The 15133-nt window shown below is 40.7% G+C and overlaps 1 protein-coding gene across 1 annotated transcript in view; it reads right to left on the bottom strand.

The window, feature by feature from the left end:
* The window catches only part of Atf1 (activating transcription factor 1), a 62198-nt gene that overhangs the window by 31436 nt on the left and 15629 nt on the right, over window positions 1–15133 (bottom strand). The window contains exon 3 of the mRNA XM_004637810.2: window positions 2229–2329. Coding sequence (XP_004637867.2) covers window positions 2229–2329 — 101 coding nt within the window. The remainder of the gene's footprint in view (window positions 1–2228; window positions 2330–15133) is intronic.

The following is a 15133-nucleotide window of genomic DNA, read 5'->3' as shown; positions in this document are numbered from 1 at the left end:
TGGGGGATTGAACCGCGGTCCCTGTGCTTTGCTAAGCTTGTTCTAAGTAGGTGCTTTAGACCACTGAGCCATCTCACCAGCCCCTGGAGCTATTTTCTTAATCTCATTGTATGGTAATTGTTCATTGCTAGTGTACGGAAATGCAGTTCACTTCTGTATATTCATCTTCCATCCCACAACCTTACTGAATTTATTTATTTATTACTTCTATTTTGGTGGATTCCTCAGAATTTTCTATGTAAATGCTACGGCTTGAGTATGTGCTAGAAAGCTAATCCTCAGTGCATCAGTGCTGAAAAGTAAGATCTTCAAAAGGTGACTAGGCCATGAGGTCTCCGCCCTGATAAACAGATTAATGCAGTTACTGCAAGAGTAGCTTAGTTATCTCAGGATGACTTTCAGCCCCTCCCCTGTTCTGCCTTGTACCATGTGATGACACAACACAACAGGTCCTCACTACATCAACTCCTTAACTGTGGACTTGTTGGCCTCCAAAACCATGCACATAAAATGTTATAAATACTGAGGCTGATATTTTATTCTGGTTGTCTTTAATTTCTTGAGTAATTCTTTGAGTATAAGGTAAAACAGAAGTGTACTACCATGATCAACCAGAAGAGTTTTTACTTCTGTTCTTAATTTTATTATTGATTGACTGTCTTTTTGAGACAGGGTCTCACTATGCAGTTCAGGTTGTCCCTGAGCTCACTTTTGCCCAGGCTGGCCTTGAACTTACAATAATCCTCCTGCCTCAGCCTCACAGTGCTGGGATTATACCTGGCTCTTTTTCTTTCCTTCTTTTTTTAATCTTGTATTTATTTCTTTGGTACAGGGTCTCACTATGCAACTTGGACTCCTAGTGATCCTCCTGTCTCAGCCTCCCCAGTGCTAGGATTACAGGTATGGACCACCACACCCAGTTTCAGTGGCCAGCATGGTGAGCCCAGAGTTCTAGGGGCTAGCATGGTATGCGGTACCAAGGATCAAACCTGGGTCCTTGCACACTTGCCAGGCAGGCGCTTAGACTGCTGAGCTATCTCCCCAGCCCACACCTGGTTTGTTCTTAATTTTAAACATAGTCTTAGTGATTTCATTATCTGAAATGCTTTAGCGATTTAATATTGTTTACTGCATCTGCTGCTATTTGCTAATAATGTATTTCTTCAGCCTTTTCTTGGTTTTCAGTTGTGAATTCTTTAGGGTTTATTGTCACACATAGGAGAGTTCAAAGGCAAAAAGTATTGTTGTGGCTTAGTTAAGTGTTCCCTCAGGGTTCTGTGCAAAGACTTGGATAAGCGCCTGTGTGTGGCACTACCGATAGGTGGCAAAATCTTGTAAGGAGGAACCCACTGGGATAAAGCTAGATCAGTGGGCCTAGGCCTACAAAGGGGGCAGCAAGATTGTTTCATTTTCTGTCTCTCACTTCTTTTACCACACAGTCACCAAGTTTGGCCAATTCTACTCCACAAGTGTTTCAAATTCACTCCAAAGATTTCCATACCCCATACAAAATCATCTAGATGACTTCACTTTTTTTTTTTTTTTTTTTTTTGAGGAGGGTTTAACCAGGCATTGAATTCAAATGCTTTCTATCAATTAGGTGTACTACCTCCAGTTTTCCATTCATTGATTACTGGGCATCTATTAGGAGATGGCACTGTGCTGAGTCCCAAGATCACAAATAACACTTGGGTCATGCCCTTAAATAAAATGGCATTTTACCAAGATGAGGTAAGTACTTTAAGAGGGTTCAATAGACAGACATAATCAAAGAGAGATCTAATCCAGTCTTGAGGTTGAGAAAGGATAATCAGAGAAGCTTCTTTCAAGTATGTGCAGGAATTATTGTACAATGTAGAACAAAGACCCAGAATTAGGAGGCTAAAAAAGGGAACACAAAATAGTTCAATTCTTAATCTGTACTCCTGCTTCATATTAAGTATTCTAAGCTAACAAGAAAACTTAAAATTTTGCCAGAAAGTAAATCTAAAATCATCAACACAGCGAGCAAACCAACTGAACCCTTCACAATCTGGCTCCAGTTGGCCCTTCTTTTTTCGATACCAGGGAATGAACTCAGGGACCTTGTACTTGCCAGGCAAGCACTTATTCCACTGAGCTACCTCCCTGGCCCCAAGCTGGCCTCTCTTTACACTTCCCTCTTATACATGACACGCCCCTTTAGTTTGGTAATGAGGTTTACAGGGCTTAATAAAATGAATACTGACCTATAAGATGGGCGCCGTGCTAGGATCCCGTGAGCTTTCTGTGAGGAGCCTATGCTGTCAGATGAGTCCTGAGACTCTTCACTTTCAGATAAAGATGATACCTAAAAAAAAGCAAAACTGGTTTTAATATGAGAAAGACTACAGATGGAAAATAATTGAGTTTTTACTTTAGAAAATTATGTCTCCTGTAACACAAATTTACCTGTACATTAATTCTAAGGTTTAGAATAAATTAAAATGAAAGTTTATTTTAGGACTGCAAACTAATTAAAGGAACATACAATATATAGGAGGCTCAGAATTAAGAATACAATAACACTATTCTACTGCACTTAAAAAGACTAATCACTGGGGCTGGGGAGATGGCTCAGTAGAATAAGTGCTTTTATACCCAGTTCCGCCAAAGAAAAAAAGACTAATCACTGACCTCAATCTCCACTTGTGGGCCAGGGACATAGCTCAGTGGCATAGGCACCTGCCTAGCAAGTGCAAGGTCCCAAGTTCGATCTCTGGTACTGCAAAAAAAAAAAAAAAAAAAAAAAAAAAGAAAGAAAGAAAGAAAACAAAACAAAACAGAAAATTGAAAGAAAAAAACCCTCCACTTTTTAGTTCTAAACTGGTACAGAGTGCTCAAAGATTTTTCGTTGGGTATGGTGGCACATGCCTGTAATCCCAACTACTCAGTAGGTTGAGGAAAGAGGATCACTTGATCTCAAAATTTGAAGACCAACCTGAGCAACATAGTGAGACACCATCTAAAAAAATGAAAAAAGTATCTTTTTTCTTTTTTAAATCACTGATTCTCTGGTTGAGGAGATAGCTCAGTGGCATAAGTACCTGCTTGGCAAGTGCAATGTCCCAAGTTTGAACCATGGTACTGGGAAAACAAAAAAAAAAAGTTCCTTAAATCACTGATGCTACCTGATTTGGATTTTGAACACGGCGTTAAGTTTGAAAAACTTATTAGCTATCTAACTGCCCACCCTGAGGAGGTTGCCAAATACACAAACCTGAAGCCAAGGAAGAGGTCTGTGCTAGACGTACTAATTTGAAGTATGTCTCTTTGCAAACCCTAAAGCCGTGAGACAAACTCAGCATAGGCATGTACATGAAGAAGAAAATCAGGAACTCAGGAAAGCTCCAACCTTAAAGAGATTAGCTTGAAACTGTACTTCCAATTTGATATGAAACTGTCTCATTGCTATCTGTTTATCAATAAAACTTTGAAAAAAAAAAAAAAAAAAGAGATTAGCAAGAGTGAAACCAGGCCAGGGAGATGGCTCAGTAGAATAAGTGCAAGGGCCTGAGTTCAATTCCCAATGCTGCCAAAAAAATATTAATAAATAAGTAAGAGTGAAACCAGCAAATAAGACTAAGAAGGAGTCCTTAGTAAGGACAAAAAATCAAATGATTTAGAGTTGTCATACATAGGAGAGTTCACAGGCTAGTTTTTATCTTGGAAAAACTAGCGATGGCAACATACTGAGAAAGAGCTATGACCTATGTGAAATGCTGCTTATAGGCAAAGTAAAACAAGGACTGAAAACTGATCATTTTACTTGGCAAGACGGAGGTGACTGACCAGGGCAGGTGAAAATACATACAATTTAAAGATCTGCAACAATCAACTTTACCTCATTTCACAATTAAGTGAGCTAACATGTACATGCATGCAAAGCACTTAGCACATGGTACTCTAAATATGGCTAACTTTGGTGTGCTACTGAGGACTGAACCCAGGGGAATGCTGAGCTACATCCCCTTGACCTTCTTATTTCATAAATTTTTTTTAAATTTTATTTATTTATTTATGTGTGTGTGGCCAACTCAGCCCACCAGGGGGCGGGGCTGGCTGGCATGTGGTGCTGGGGGATTGAACTGCGGTCCCAGTGCTTTGCTAAGCTTGTTCTAAGTAGGTGCTTTAGACCACTGAGCCATCTCACCAGCCCAACCTCCTTATTTTAAGACAGCATCTCCCTAAGTTACCCAGGCTGGCCCAGAGCTTCTGATTCTCTTGCCTTGCTTCAGCCTCCAGAGTAGCTAGGATTACAGGTATGCACTAGCACACTTGGCATTAACTATTCTTGGGGGGACCGGGGAGATGGCTCAGGAGAATAAGCGCTTCCCTGGCAAGCGCAAGGGCCTGAGTTCAATCCCCAGTTCCGCAAAAAACAAAAACAAAAACAACCTATTCTTAACAACTAATACTTTAAAATTACATCAGCACAAAAGGCAAGTGTTGTTTTTTGGTTTTTGGTTTTTTTTGTAGAACCAGGGATTGAACTCAGGCCCTTGCGCTTGCCAGGGAAGCGCTTATTCCACTTTGCCATCTCCCCGGCCCCAAGGCAAGTTTTAAGTTATAAAATATTTTATAATTAAGAAAACAAATTATTTTCAACTTTTTTTTTTTTTTTTTGCAGAACCAGGAATTGAACTCAGGCCCTTGTACTTGCCAGGGAAGCGCTTAGTCCACTGAGCCATCTCCCCAGCCCCTATTTTCAACTTTTAAAATGTAGTAAATTTCTCAAACTTGTCTAAATTCAAGTTATGATACCTGACTTCATCTTCATATTTTGGGGTTTTTTTTTGGTAGAGCCGGGGACTGAACTGAGGCCCTTGCTCCTGCCAAGGAAGTGCTTATTCCACTGAGCCATCTCCCCAACCCTGGTGTTTCTGTTTTTGAAAGAGGGTATCATTATTAGCCTGGACTGGTCTTGAACTTGCTATCCTGCCTTGGCCTTCTTAGTGCTGGGATTATAAGCATGCATTACACCATGTCCAGCTTCATCTCATTTAAAAAAAAATCCAACCATGCTTCTTCAAGAAGGAATAGAAGAAATTAGTTTTCTACATGATTACTATCTGCAAAAAAGTTTAGACTATTTTGATTTGTCATTAAATCTCCAGAGACTTGTCATACATATTTATTCTCTCTTTCAGAAATGAGTTCTACTTTTGATAGGAAAGCATTAGTGGGCCAGGGATATAGCTCAGCAGGACAGCACTTGCCTGGCAAGCATAAGATCCTGAGTTCGGGGCCAGGAATATAGCTCAGTAGAATAAGTACCTGCCTGGCAAACACAGGGTCCTGAGTTCAATCCCCAGTACCGTTAAACAAAACAAAAAACAAAAAAAAAAAAAAAGAAAGAAAAAGGAAAGAAAAAGAAAAAAAAAGTTCCTGAGTTCGATTCCCAGTACCGAAATAAATAAAGCATTAGTCACAACCCAATAATAAAGAACAGAATTTTTAAAAAATATCCTTCAAGCATCTTTTGTAATCTAAACCATCAGTGATCTTCACAGCTTGTCCCTAAATTTACTCCAATGTCTCTCACTTGAAATAAGCTCAAGAAAGAAAATAATTTGTAAACTACAAGATTAATTGTAACCAAGATCAAATATGTCTTTTAGCGACAACAGCAGCAAATAAAAATTCCAAGACCCATGCATGCAGCTGCCACCCTACATATGAGATTATCAAATAAGATGCATGCTAGAGCAGACAGGCTCCCCAGTCACTACCTAGTCAGGAAAAGATGAGGTACTACAATTCCTCTTTGCTTTCCAGATAGCTGCTTCTAAAAATGACAGAGAACCAAAAGCATTCTGGGACTCACAGGAACCAAAAATAAAATGGGAAGAACTGGAAAGATAAGAAATCCAGGAGCAGTTAATTGATTGGATTCTCACCCTAATTATATATGCCAATACCCGTGAATCAAGCAACTGCACGGATAGCTATGTGTAACAGAAGGGTCACGCTTGGAATGCCTCTCATTCTGATCTTCTAAATACATACTTCTTGTCATGACATACCAATTATTACCATACTGTCAAGTAAAAGTTTTTTTTTTTGTTGTTTTTCCTTAAAGGGTGATAAATGAAAAAAAGACACAAGAAAAAGAAAAAAAATGCCACAGGACTGTACTGCTACAATGCTGTATATGGTTAGATTTCTAAATTTTTGTGTAAAAATAGGTTTTTATTCATTTTTTAAATTATTTTTTTCTTCATATTCTGTAAGGACTTAAAGTTCAACCTATCAATACTTGATGGAAAACACCTGTTCCATGTTATGCCTAAGATGTTTGATATTTAGACAGATAGGGTAAACTACACTGCATATGTTGCCAGGTAATAATAAGCTTCTGTTCTGGAGGGCTAACAACCTAAGTTTGCAAATCAAAAATTGCAGAAAAGGAAGGGCTGCAAGGTCAGCCAACATTCTGGCCCTAGCCTTTCAAGGTCCGTGAAGACTCAGGACATAGGAGTACCTGTATTGTAACACCATGTAACTCAGTTGTGCCCCAAATTTTCTGATCAAGGAGATTATGGAGCCACAGAGGAATGTGATCAATGATGTATAGTGTGCCTAAGGAGAGTCACATGGAGAGAAAACATTCTCTCAGGCTTTAAAAAAAAAAAGAAAAGAAATCCAGAGTAGCCCTTTCTTCCCTAAAGTTGTAGGTGCCAATATGAAAGCATACAAATATAAGCAAGAATTATTGTGCCCTTTACTGTGAGAAAACTCTCTGATTTGATCTGCACAAAGCATAAGCTAGATGGTTACTTCTTTTGCTAATACTTTCAAACCATTACCCTTGCTTTGGAATTCCCTTCATGAAACCTTTCACTGAGATAAAAGGATTCTTCCCTGAAGAATGTTTGGTCTCAAATTGTTAGCATAACCTGTCAAACCTGTTGTAATTTTGCTGGGCATTACATATATGTAATCTGAAATTTTAATGCTTTTCACTTAGTTTCATTGAATCTATAGTCTAATTTCTAGGACAACTTTATTAGCATGGTTTGTAATACCATAACTATAACAACTTTATACCACTCGGTATAAAGTCCCCAATCTCAACCACTATCTTTGAATATCTGTACCGTTTGCACATGTGGTGGGTGAATTACGGAAGACTGAGCTGTCTGGATGACCCCCTGAACCTGTATTTGCTCTCCAGGAAGAGGTACAACTGTCACTGGCGCAGATCCTCTTAATGACATCTAAGAACAAATAAAAATTAAATTAACAAAATATGTCTTGTATCTATGTGCATAAGACAGCTGAGTTAACACTGGAAAACACATTTCAAAACTGATTATACTTAATCACATCCATTAACTGAACATTAAATATTTCACTCTAAACTTAAGATTGAAGTAAGGGGTTGAGAGCACAAACCAATTATAACAAATATTTTAAGAGCTACAACAGACAAAAAATACTTTACTATGGGGGATTAAGGAAGGAAAGCAGACAGACAGACACACACACACAGACACAGACACAGGGCATTAAGTTCACCCTAGTTTTGTAAGATAAAAGGGTGTCTGTGGACACTGAAAGGAAGCAGGACTATAAGACACTCCAAACAAAAGAACTGACTATGCAAAACATGGATGCTCTTTAGAATATGATGTTCTGAAAAGATCTGGTAGAAACCAACCAAGAAAACAAGAGTCAAAGTGAGAGAAATGCCAACATTAGGCAAGTATCTTGAAACACAAAATCAGAATTTATTTCTGAGGGAATCTGATAAATGGGCCTACCATAACAAAATACTAATCTATGAAAAGCCCATCTATCATATTACAAGGCTCACCTCACAGGTACTCTCTTCCAAGCAGCTTCTTCAAGTAGTTCGTTAACAGAGACCCTGCCTCCTTTAGACTACTCTGGTCCATACATTCCTCTTGGACTTAAATCACGAAGTCCCAGGCTGCTTTTTAGGCACTGAAAGTTATCTTTCTCACTGTTCCTCTTTTTTTTCTTGGCACTAGATCCCAAGAACAATATTGTTCCCTTCATTGAAAGTTCTTTTCCCCAGACCAGGTAATACTTCAGTCTCATTGTTTCCCAAGCTGCCCAGGGTCATTAAATTTTACATACAAAATTTTATCTATGTACTGAGAATTGCAAACTCAACATAAACAATCCATCTAGCCCTCAGCCTCAAACAGAAAGAGATTTGACCAAACTCTACACTGGCTTCTATCAGCCCAAGACCATACCTCTAGATGATCCTAGTCTCCTTAAATACCTGAGAAAGCTCTCTAACACCAAAAGTACAATATACTGTTTACTGCAGCCAGAACCTGACTGGACTTAGAAGTTGTAAATCTTTTGCTGTCTTTTGTGATACAAATCTTGACAACACTAACCTCCAATTAGCAAACATAGATGGCTACTCACCTGCCAAACCGCCCTCATCTAATAATTTTCAATACTTTTACTTTTAGCACACCTGAGTTTAAAAAGCTCTCCACCTTTTGTTTCAGAAGAGCTGAGTTCAGTTTATACTTGAGTCTGCCTCACACTGCAGCAGTCTAAATACAACCTGTCTTCCTGCCTTTAAGAAATGTCCACTTGTTATTCAGAGATCTAGAAACTGAACTCAGAAATCTTGAATCTACTATACAGTTACCATTATACTCAGATGAAGTCACTCAATGAGTGGGGAGAATTTGTGATGGGATTTATACTTCTAAAAGATTACAAACCATCACTCCCCAATGGTTTCTGGCAATCCTGTGATCCAGTACAAACTGAAGGTCTGGCAAGTGAAAAGTGGAGAAGAGTCACCAGATTTTGTTTTAGTTCACAGTTGCCCCTCTTACTAACACTGTTCTTTCAATCTCACAAAATGCTCACTATTCCAGGTTTCAAAGCCCAGAACTATCCCATCCCCTCTCTTTCTCTTCTTGGGATGGGGATGGGAGGGTGGCAACAGAGGGGCCCTTGTTATGTAGGCCAGGCGGGCCTCAAATTTATGGCCACCCCCCTGCCACAGCCTCCCATGGGCCACACCCAGGGCCGGCCCCACTCTTAGACCTGACAATATACATCCTAAAGGCCCCCTCCCCCAAGAGAACACAAGGAGCTGATCTTGCCTGGAGGTATAGTTCAGCTGTATAGCATTTGCCCATCAGCAAGACCTGGGTTTGACCCCAAACACAAGGAAAGAGAACAGCAAGAGCTATTGATTTTTAATAAAATTTTCTGCAATGATGGAAATGTTCTATATCAGTGCTTTTTAATGCAGCAGCTACATGTTAATATCAAGCACATGAAATATTGCTTGTAACTGAAAGACTGATTTTTAAATTTTATTTAACCTTAATTCAAATAAAAAATGAAGGGCCAGCCAAATAGCCCAGAAATTAAAGCGCCTGCAAGTAGGCACAGCAGTCGGGGCTTCAGTCCCTGGGCTTGTCATGCCGGCCCAGTCCCCCGGGGTGCAATGAGACAGCAATTGAGACTGGGAGTGGAAGCACACACCTGTAATCCCAGCTCTTGGGAGGCTGTAAACAGGCGGATCACTAGGAGTCTGATCTAGTAATGAGACCCTGAAAACTCAGTAGACCCTTCCCTAAAAATTTAAAAAATAAAAATAAATTAAAGGGCTGGGGAGATGGCTCAGTAGAATAAGCACTTACCTGGCAAGCATAAGCAGCTGAGTTCAATCCCTGGCTCCTCAAAAAACTAAATTATTTATTTTTTTTTTTTAATAATTTTTTTTTTTAAACATTTATTTATTTATTGTGTGTGTGTGTGTGGTCAGCTCAGCCCACCAGGGGGCGGGGCTGGCTGGCATGTGGTGCTGGGGGATTGAACCGCAGTCCCTGTGCTTTGCCAAGCTTGCTCCAAGTAGGTGCTTTAGACCACTGAGCCATCTCACCAGCCCCTAAATTAATTAATTAATTAATTAAAAACTGAAATACTCACTTGTGGCTAGTGACTACCACAGGGAAGAGCAGTCCCTGATCCTGAGGGCTGTGGAACCAATTAGTATTCAATATTACGGCCAACTACAGAACTTCCCTTAGAAGGTAACAGTGGTACAAAGAAAAGGAGTTTTAAAGAATGCTTTAGAGGGCCAGCCAGATAGCTCAGCAGACTAAAGCACCTGCCAGGACCAAGGTTTGATCCCCAGAATATGGTGCCGCCCCCGCCCCCACCCCCAGGACAGCAACTGAGACTGGGCATGGTGGTGTGGGCCTGTAACCCCAGCACTTGGGAGGCTGAAAACAGGAGGATTACTACGAGTCTGATCTGTGTAGTGAGATGCTATAAACCCTGTACTAGATACATACCAAAAAAAAAAAAAAAAAAGAATGCTCTAGATAAAATGAAAGACTAAAGGCCTCTGATTTCCTGATATTCCTCAAAGCAGAACTGAGTCCCAAGCATTCATCCTAGTAACCACAGTTTGGATATGAAAAGGATTTTTTTTTTGGGGGGGGCAGCAGGCAGGTCTGGTAAGGCATGTGGAGCTGGGGATCAACCCTGGTCCCCTGGGCCTGACTGGGTTTGCATGAGCAGGTGCTTAAACAACTGAGTTAACCCACAAGTCCCACAGTTTGGATATGGAAACACCACGGCTTGAGTGCCAGCTGATGGGCTTCTGGGAAGTAGCTCAATCAGAAAGAACTTTAACAATCAATAGGCTTCTAGCTCAATGAAGTTACTAGAATGAGGGCCCTAAATGGCTCAAGCAGTTCTTGAAAGCATGTGCTGAGGACTATGTCTGGTTCCTGCCCTACTTCTTCCCTGGCCTTCTTCTCGCTCCAGTTCCTGTCTCCATATCAGCAGGTTTCTTCTACCACAACAGGCCTATAAACCAAAGGCTGAATCCTCTGGAAACCATAAGCCAAAATAAACTGTTCCCCCTTTAAGTGGTTAGTCTCAGGTATAGCTACAGGCAATGGAAAGCTGCCTAATACACTAATTAGATGACACAGGTCAGTAAACACCCCAGTAAGGAGGGAGGAGAGGGAGTTTAAATAGAGTGGCGTGGGAAAGAAACCTCTACCTAAAGGAGTTTCAATCCAAACTCCACCACTTCTAAAAAGGCTGCAGGCACTGAAGTTAGACAGGCTTGGGGGTAAAGGCACCCACTAGCCTTTGTGACTCTTCAAGGCAATCATTTACCTGCGTAAGACCTCAATTTCCTCCCTTGCAAAAAGAACTCATGCTATCTTTTTTTTGTAGCACTATAATAACTAATAAAGTAAAACCAAAATAGGGGCCGGGGACATGGCTCAGTGGAATAAGCGCTTCCCTGGCAAGCGCAAGGGCCTGAGTTCAATCCCTGGTTCCGCCAAAAAAATAATAATAATAAGATAAAGTAAAAGCAAAATAGAAGGTAGGGAAAAGGAACCTATTTATATGGTATGTTTCTTATTTAGACCCTGGGTTAACAATGTGTTAAAAAGTGTACTGAAAGAAGCCTGGGTTGTGTACAGCTCCATAGTTGAACACCTATCTATCATGGATGCCTGAACCCTGCCTCTGACCTCAACTCATGGTGATCCTCTTGCCTCATCCTAAACACAACATCATTTCTTAGCTCAAGGAGCATGGCTTTCATTCAGGAGTTGTCAAAGAGTTTGTCCACTCATTTTCCCCTTTGTCTTTCCATATCCTCTGGATCAAATTAGGTTTTCATCTCTACCTCCACCAAAATACTCTTCAATGAACCATACTGTAAAACTGCATTGTAAAATACAACTGTATTGTAAAATAATCAACTGTATATATGTGGTAGACAGAAAGCTGCCATGTACAATGAATTAGTAGTTACTAAGCCACTGCTCCTAGGAAAACACTAGGATACATTTTCATCAAATGGCCAACATTAACCTTGTTTTGTGTGTTTCTATTGAAGGATATCTTAGGTAATATGGGGTGTGCTTAAAAAAAAAGATGGTATGTGTACAAATAAAAAATTACACTAAAAAACACATTCCATTACTCCTCCTCACAGACTCCCCCTTGGCTGAGCATGTTGGCGTATGCCTGCCATCCTATCCCAGCACTCCAAAGGCTGAGGCACAAAGATTGCTGAGAAATGGAAGCCAGCCTGAGCTACAAAGTGAGTTCAAGGCCAGCCTGAACTGCACAGGGAAAGTCTCAAAAAGAGGGGGGGGGACACGACACCCCCTCTCTCAGCCAGGCATGGTAGTACATGCCTATAATCTTAGTGAGAGAACACCAGAGTTCAAGGCCAGCCTGAACTACACAGTTGGAATCTGGTCTGGGGATATAGTTCTGTGGTGTTAAGCACCTGCCTGGCAAGCACAAGGTCTTGAGTTCAATCTCTGGTATCTCAAAAAAAAAAAAAAAAAAAAAAAAAAAAAACACAGAATCTGTCTTAAATACAGACACACAGGGCTGGGGAGATAACTCAGTAGAATAAGTCAGTAGAATAAGTGCTTGCCTGGCAAGCTCAAGGTCTTGAGTTCAATCCCCAGTACCACCCCAAAAAAAAAAAAAACCAGACACTTCTCTCCTCTCCCCGCTCTTCCTCTCTTCCTCCCCCCCTTCTCTTCTAACACACTTATCCCAAGGTTCTTGCCACTTTCTGAAGCAGTTCTGAAAGACCTTTTCTGAATGCCTTTAGCTGTGCTATTGCAGTTGCCTTGATGCCCTGAACTGCATCAAAATGTTTACCTTCCATAGTCAGACTTTAGGAAAGAGGTACAAGTTGTATGTATGTCAGATCCAGTAAATAAGACATATACTACAATGTTTTTACAACCCTGCCTTTCCTCCGACAGGCACTCAGCAGCAGTGTTCACTATGTATTTTATTACATCTCATAAAGATACTCAAGAGAAATTTCAGAACTGCTTTAGAAAAAAAAAAGCAGCAGAAACAATAGAGTAAGTGTGTTCAAAGCGAGGGAGAACATGAGGATTTATTAATGTAATAAATTTTAAAAATTTAAACATTAGGAGCCGGGCAAAGAGCTCAGCGGATTAAAGCACCTGCAAGCAGGCACAGGGGCCAGGAGTTTCATCCCTGGGACTACCATGCCGACCCTACCCCTGGGGCACACTGAGACAGTAACTGAGACTGGGAGTGGTAGTGTGTGCCCTTAATCCCAGCTCTTGGGAGGTGTAAACAGGCAGATCCCTATGAGTCTGATCTAGTAGTAAGACTCTGAACACTCTGTAAACCCTTCCCTTAAAAAAAAAAGAAAAGAAAAAGAAAAAGAAAAAAAAAATTTAAACATTCACCATATTTTCCTATAAGCCCTTGCATATACTAATTTGATAACATTGAACTCATGGTCAACAACTATGGCTTGAAAGAAACTGAGCTTTTTTTCTGTTTTTATTTTGTGTACTGGGAATCAAACTTAGGACCTTGCACTTGCCAGGCAGGCACTGGAAAGAAACTTACCTAATAGGCATTTTCTCTCTAAGACACATCAACTCCATAGGCACATGGAACTAAAGCACTATGCTTGGGGGCCATTTTAGATGGCATAATTTATAATAGCACAAAATGTAAAATATGTGGCACTAATTAGGCCACAAAGAGGACAGCTGTTACAATACAAGCTAAAACAAAAAACCCTGATCCTCATCTCTCACTATATTAATCTCTCAGTACTCTAATCTCTTTAACTTCCATCACAGCAACATTAAATAGTTTCTCATAGTTCTTGGATGCTCTGTGGTCTTTTTTCACTTGGACAATTTCTACTGGCCTGTCTTCAAATTCACTTGATTCTTTGTTCAGCTGTGTGTATGTTCTACTAATAAACCCAAGCACAACTTCCTCTGTATCATCTCTTTTTTACCGCTTGACTTTTTCATATAGTTGCCATCTTTCTGCCAAAATTTTTCACCTGTTCATACATGCTGTCTCCTTTGCCCACTAGCTATATTAAATTCACTATCCAAGAATATCAACAACTGGTTCATCATGGCATGATCCCAGAACACAACAGATAGAACAGCTCCCAAGGGCTTGCACATGGACTTCTTGTGAGAAGTCAAGCAAGTTTTTGCAGTTATTTTTTCTTTTAATACCAGGAATCAAAAAAAAGCCAGGAATCAAACTCCAGCACTTGCCAAGCAGGCAGTGTGCCACTGGGCTAGCTACCTGGCTCAAGCAGGGTTTGTTTTGGGTTTTTTTTTTGTTTTGTTTTGTTTTTTGGGGGTTTTTTTGTATTTTAGGGAAGGGTCTACAGGGTGTTCAGGATCTCACTATTAGATCGGACTCCTAGTGATCCACCGATCCACCTGTTTACAGCCTCCAACGTGCTGGGATTACAGGTTTGCACCACCACGCCCAGTCTCAAGGCCAGTTCAGTGCTCCCTGGGGGCTGAGCCAGCACTGCAGGCCCAAGGATCAAACTCCTGGCCCCTGCTCCTGCTTGTAGGTGCTCTAATCCGCAGAACTATTTGGGCTGTCAAGCAGGGGGTTTTTTGTTGTTGTTTTGTTTTGTTTTGTTTGCAGAACCGGGGACTGAACTCAGTCCTTTGCACGTGCCAGGCAAGTATCAAGCAGGTTTTTGAAAAGATGTCCTAGGTCTGACATCAGCCTGAGGAGTGACACAAACAGAACAGTCCACACTGAGTTTTTGCCACTGTATTCTCTCTTGCATGGTGGCCACCCTCACTCTATACCTCTTTTCCTACTTTTACTTGGGCCAAATTTGCTCTGCTGAGCCTGTTTCTTTTCCTACCTTTAATAAAACTTCGCTACTGTTCGTGCTTGTCTTGCATAGAACAGAAAGGACCTAGAAACCACCTCCAGGAGGAGAATCCAGAATACCAAAACTTGGTAACCACAGGAAAGAACCTGTAACTTGTTACTGACCAATAGAATATAAGAAAAACCTGGGCGGGGTGGGGGTGAGGGTGGTGGGGGAGGCTGAAACAGAAGGATTAAAAGTTCCAGGCCTACCTGGGTAATATTAGCAACACACTATCTCCAAATAAAAATAAATGTGGAGAAGATCCTAAATTCAATCCCCAGTTCCACATAATAATTTTTTACAGATAAAGAATATGGCCAAAGGGGCTGGGGAGATGGCTCGGTAGAATAAGTGCTTGCCTGGCAAGCACAAGGGCCTGAGTTCAATCCCTGGTTCCACAAAAAA

Source organism: Octodon degus, unplaced genomic scaffold (genome assembly GCF_000260255.1).
Source record: "Octodon degus isolate 3935 unplaced genomic scaffold, OctDeg1.0 scaffold00093, whole genome shotgun sequence".
Lineage (NCBI taxonomy): Eukaryota > Metazoa > Chordata > Mammalia > Rodentia > Octodontidae > Octodon > Octodon degus.
Note: the sequence above shows the minus strand (reverse complement) of the source record. Positions and strands in the feature narration are given on the sequence as shown.